The sequence below is a fragment of the Leptonotus elevatus genome, chromosome 4 (genome assembly GCF_054856555.1).
Source record: "Leptonotus elevatus isolate MCC_2025b chromosome 4, RoL_Lele_1.0, whole genome shotgun sequence".
In the NCBI taxonomy this organism is placed as follows: Eukaryota; Metazoa; Chordata; class Actinopteri; order Syngnathiformes; family Syngnathidae; genus Leptonotus; species Leptonotus elevatus.
Window position 1 is genome coordinate 5,367,269 of NC_141242.1, and position 6,000 is coordinate 5,373,268.

At 40.1% G+C, this 6,000-nt stretch overlaps 1 protein-coding gene across 1 annotated transcript in view; it reads right to left on the reverse strand.

Moving 5' to 3' along the window:
- Positions 1-5,676, reverse strand: part of LOC147175113 (homeobox protein aristaless-like 4) — a 28,202-nt gene extending 22,526 nt beyond the window's left edge. The window contains exon 1 of the mRNA XM_086072540.1: positions 5,224-5,676. Within this exon, the coding sequence (XP_085928666.1) occupies positions 5,224-5,566 (343 nt within the window). The 5' untranslated portion in view covers positions 5,567-5,676. The remainder of the gene's footprint in view (positions 1-5,223) is intronic.
- Positions 5,677-6,000: the final 324 nt, after the last annotated feature.

The following is a 6,000-nucleotide window of genomic DNA, read 5'->3' on the forward strand; positions in this document are numbered from 1 at the left end:
ACGCGGTCGATACACTGTTAAGTTGTAGCCACATTAGAGAGTAGAAGGAAAAAGTCACGATCAAGTTATTCCAATAAAAGTTTTTTTGCAGTGTGGAGCCGTTCTTTTGAGTGATAAAAGTGCCGCGAGTAGCGCGCTAATTAGCATTAGCGAGTCAGACTGGAGTAGATCATTACAATTCCTTACACATCTATAGATTGAAGCAAAAATCATTGTCAATCAAATCATTTTGAAGCAAAAATCATTGTTAATCGAAAATCGATTCTGAATCGAATCGCAGGCCCAAAAATCGGAATCAAATCGAACCGTGAAACATTCAAAGATTCCCACCCCTACTTTACACACACCTTTAAAGTAGCTCTGATTAACCCCAAATAATTCAGCTGTTCTAATCCACTTTTCCTGATATTTTATCAGACACATTTTACAGCACAAGCTTTCACAGCATCAGCAGGATCAGTCAGGAAGGACTAGGGTACAAAAGGATTTCCAAGGCATTAAATAGACCATGGAACGAGAAAATATGCCGCAACAGGGACATTAGCAAGAACTGGACATTCCTCCAAACCTCTTTGATGCAAAGAAAACTAATCAGGGAGCGAGCGAAGAGGCCAACAGCAGCAATGAACGAGGTGGAGGGATTGCTGACAAGTACTGGCTGTTTAGTATATTGTAATGACAGCAATCTGCCATTTTCTTCATTCTGTATGTCTGGGCTATGAGGTAGCGTGGCAAAACGTATTCCGAGAAAAAAAATCGCAAATTTGCGACTTTATAAAGTCAAAAAAAAAATCGTAAAATTGCAAGTTTATAAAGTGGCAGATTTGCGAGAAAAAAAACTCTGAAAGTTATGAGAAATACACGTAGCATACTACTCGGGTGTAACGACTTTAAGATAATAATGGCTTTAACCAAGACTCCTCGCTTTGCGAAGGTCCACACCCTGAGGATCAAGCATTTCAGTTAATTTGTTCAAATGAATATTTACTTGTACATTTATGTTTCCAGAGTTATTATTTACACATTCATATATTTTGTTTTTTGTACAAGTAGCTAAGTTGATGATGTCGAATCTGCCGCTCTCTATCATTCACTTGCATTTACCTAAAGTATGCTAGCTTCTGATTGGTTAATGTTAGTCAGCTGATAGTGGATCAGGAAGTGTTGTCGCTCTAGCTGCGGTGAATGACGAGTAAAGTTTTTGCCTTTTCATTTTATAAACAGCGTCCCATTGGCCATCAACGAATCCTCACATTAAACTATAGCTACGCTACGTGTATTTCTTGTAAGTTTCTGAGTTTTTTGCTCGCAAATCTGCTACTTTATAAAGTCGCAAAATTGCAAGTTTTTTCCTCTGAATATTGCGCCCACCCTCTAAAAAATATATTTATACTGTGATATTTTTTGACTCCTCTAGATGGCACTTTTGGTGGAGGGGTGCTAGCTAGCTAGCTAGCTAGCTAAACAGCTAACCAGACAAACAAACGGACAGACTTGACAAATGAAGTTTCATGAAGCACCTGTGATATTTTTGGACTCCTCGAGATGGCACTCTTGGCTTAAAAGCTAACCTCAAGTAAGATGTTTTGTTGAATATGTCCATCAAAAATTGATGTTTAAAAATCGATTTGGCCGCATATTGAATCGATACGAGAATTGTGCACGGTAATATCGCGATATATATCGGCAAAATGATTTTTTTTCCACACCCCTAATAAACATACTGTTAAATAAAGACTTTTTTTTTTTCAATTTAAATATTTGTGCAGGCATGCTTGCTAAATTAGCCTGTTGGGGGTGTGCGCATGTATGAAATTCTCTCCAGCGATTCTCAGATCTTTTCCCCCTGTCCGTTTGTGACATTTTGCTTATTTTTACAAGGTATTGTGGAGACAGGGTTATGTAAACCAGTCCCACTTTGTCATTGCGGGGACTCTCGGTTGCTTTGGAGATCTGATGTTTGGCGAGTGCATGAATAATAACCATATAGCAGCCAATGATGCACATCTGCCTCCGATTAATGCGGACCCCTTCTGCGGTGCTGACTCGCATTCCTCTGCACTCCATCAGCTCCGTGGGGTTTTAGTTCATTCACAGGGGTGTGAGCAGGTAGATGCTCTGCCCCTGTGGGACGCTCTTCGGTTCACGTACACACACACCCCTGTGTCACAACAATATGCGGCGCCAACCATGATGTTACCGAATGTACACTGCTCACAGAAAAATTAAGGGAACAAAGTGTTCCTTTAATTTAATTTTCAAATAATTTTATCAATAACGTGAAGATTTTTGCACACACAAAAAAAAATCTAATTTAAAGCCGTTTTTGTCACGCCAACTTGGTTTTATGTCTATCATAAACTGAAACAGCCATGCTTTAAAGCCCCATTTTTACAAAGAGTTATTTATGATTTGAAAAATTCTGGCCATTCCTAGTAACCATAATCATTATTGACAGAGCAGACGATGGTGGCCCGCCAGCTTCTTAAATCTCATGTAAGTGGCACAGTTTACATGTGTAGAATAAATGAACCCAATACACTCTTGTCTTAGTGCAATCGTAGTAACGTTAAAGACATGCAATAGTTCTGACGCTTAAAAAAAAATAATAATCATACATATCTCAGCGATAACAGAGATATTTGCAAATAAAGATAAAATAATTAAATAATAATCAAATTAAATGAATATATATAAAATAAAGACAAATAAAGAGATGTTATTGTTTGAATGCAAAATGGCTGCCTCACCCTGACACTTCAGCTAGCAACCTCCCAGTTCCTTCTGGTGTGTCGTGTGTATTGGTGTGTGTGGGGCTCTCACCGGTGGCACGAGTGGTAACGACGGTTTGAGTGTAAACTCTGAGGACACTGAGAGGCATTTGCATTCATTTTCATGGAAAAGGCATATTAAGCAAAGTGGGAATGAACATCTCCGGAAAACATGTTGCATTAGGAAAAATATTTCTGTCAAAATATTTTTTGTTTGTTTTTAGACAGTGAAATTAAGGAAATTTAGTGGGGCATGTTTTTACCGTTTTTGATCCGGTTATATGAAAATGACCATGCATCATCATTATTATTATGATAATTAGTTTTATTTTGAAGGGTAGTTTCTGCACTATTGGTGTCACGCTCCTGTTTGTCGTGGGCGCTTTTGGTTTCCCTCAGAGGGCAATTGTGACTGTGAAAAGCATGACATACTATATTTATTTACAACAAGCCCAAGTGACAAGCGCGCTCTGTTGGATTGTGATCATGCTTCTAGCTTGGCTTGAAAAACATTGTGTTATTTATCATTTATTTCAGTGAAAATCTACACATTACATCTTAATTATTATTATTTTTTTAACTTGCTGCCTAAATACAAGTACTTCTGGATCTACTAACACGCTATGACAAGCTGGCACAGGTTCTCGAGCCCCAAAAAATTCACCCATCACCCAAAATGATTCTAATAATAAAGAAAAAAACAATAATAGATTTACATCAACACAGTCAGTCATAAAGCGATTAACAAAAGAAAAAAGCATAAAAGGGACAGCATATACTGTACTGTATGTTTCACAAGACACTCATTAAAATAAATATTCCCAGTCCCAAATTTCAATCTCCACAGTAATAGTTCCAGAATGGCCGTAAAAAAAAAAACTGAATAGCGCACAAACAGCCTGGTTGCCATGTAGACAACTTTGGAGTCACTCGATGTTGGCACACACAACTCCGTCTGTATATCAGAATTTTTTTTTTTTTTTGTCATGGTGAAGGAGATCAAATATCAACATTGGGCAATATATCTCTCGTGTTGGACCACACATAAGAGCACAAGCCTGTTGACGCCTGAGGCTTTGACGAGACCCCAAAAGTGTCCTCCCCACAGCCACAGTTCGCCTTCATCTGGCTGCAACATTTTCAGTTAGAACACTGCAAGAGCCTCTTCTCTTTTGGATGCATGCTGCATTTAATGATTGCGTTCAAACGGTTCTGTCGTTGCACTTGCCAAATCGGCTCACTTAAAGTACAGCACGAGCTCGGGGACGCACTCGCCGCGAAAAACGAGATGACTTTGCACTTTGCCATTTTGCCAAGTGTGGCATTGGCAGACTTCACTTTGATTTTTTTATAGCTAACTGCAAAAGTGTGCTGCGTGTATTTCCCAATGATTCCTGCAAATTGCGTAAAAAAAAAAAAGGTCATCATGTAAGCATGTAAATATAAGCATTTGATCAAAACAGAAACAGACTTTTGAACCATGATAACAGGTTTCCTGCCCTGTAACGTGATTTAGCCTATGAGCTATGAGCTGTATACACAAGTGCACCAAAACGATGTAAAAAATAATATGAATAATGATAAAGAAGAAAATCATTCTGAAGAGGTCACATAACTAAAGATTGTCTGGATCGCATTTCTTTGCACTCAAGCCTGAGTCAGTTTGTTTTCAACTTGCAATGCAAAAGAGCGCATCTAATTTGTCTTAATTTAATTTGCTTTGAATAGATATATAAAGGCATTCATTCAGACATGACACATTTTTATAAGTCAGCAGTTTATTCTTGACTTTACAATTAAGAACATTTAAAAAATCTGTTTTTTTGGGGGTTTTTTTAGCTGATAAGCTGAAAATCAAGTGATGGAGCGATGCCCGATCACATGATTTGATCGGTATAACAGGTTGTTCAATAATAAGGTAGTGTAAATACACACCCTGGTTGGTAATTCACAGGCTTTTTTTTTTGTTCGGTTCATTTTTTAATTATAAATTTTTTTATTCATTCATTTGTCATCACGTTTGTACTGCATTTTTGGCACTGCTACAAACTAATTGTCACTGTAAGGCCTGTCAGTGTATTCAATATACCCTACTAGACTTTTTATTTTATTTTTTATCTATAAATGTTGACATATTGTCCTGTACTTTTTTTTTTTTTAACACCCTTGTACTGCCAATTAATTTTGTGCGGAAATGACACCTTTTGTAGCCAGAGTGACTGTGACCTTGGAGTGGTCTTTAAAGGTCAAGGTGAATGGTAACAAAAAAAAAATCTGATTGCAATATATGCAGCACCTGGAGTCTCGACACACTGTCTTTGATAACTCTTTTAAACGTTTGCCTCTGTGATTTTTTTAATTATTATTTTTTTTAAGTGTTTCATGCACAGCACATAATGCCCGCGAATGCCCACTGGAGTTTTTTTTTTTTTTGCGCGTCTGCCCCACTCACCGTAGCAGGGTAGGATGCCGTTGTGGCCGCCGTCCGTGTGCAGTTTCCCCCCCTCGGGGGGAGTCTTGCAGGTGGGCCTGTGCATGAAGAGCTGGTACTTGTGGAAGGGGCCCTCGACCTCCGCGCCGTCCAGCGACTGGCACTCGCTCTGGAAAGGACTCCGGGACTTCTCCCCGTACGCTTGCCCTTTACTCGCCGCGAACGTGGGGCTGTATTTGGCTTCGGTGCTGCCGAAAGTCCTGAACGGGTTCGCCTGGTGCTCCCTCCCTTGCGAGGCAGCCGGGCTGTAATAAGCATCCATCGCGGTCATGTCGCAGTATGAGACGCACGTATCTGCGTTCATACTTAAAAAAAAAAAAAAAGAAGAAGAAGAAGAAAAAAAGTGATGTTATAAAAAGAGGCCGAATCCAAACGGCTGTTCTCGTCCTGCCCCTTCTAAACGGCACTCCTCGAACTTCCACGCAATGCACACTGACGCGCCCTTGCTCGCACACGCTCGAAGTGGCGCATCTGGGACTGCTTTAGAGCGGGAGGGGTGGGGGGGGGGGGGGGGGGGGGAATGAACAAATGCAACAACAACAAAAAAAAAAACCTCTCTGTGAAGGAAAGCGAGATGCCTCAGTTATGTAGCCCACAGTGGGGAAAGTGTCACGCAGAACCGCGCTGACCTTCAAGTTGCACGCATGCTCTCCGAGTAGGCCCACTCTGCTCTGACCCGAGCTATTTTGCACGCACCGATGGGAGGTCAAAAACAAGGAAAAGGGGTGGAGGGTGGCT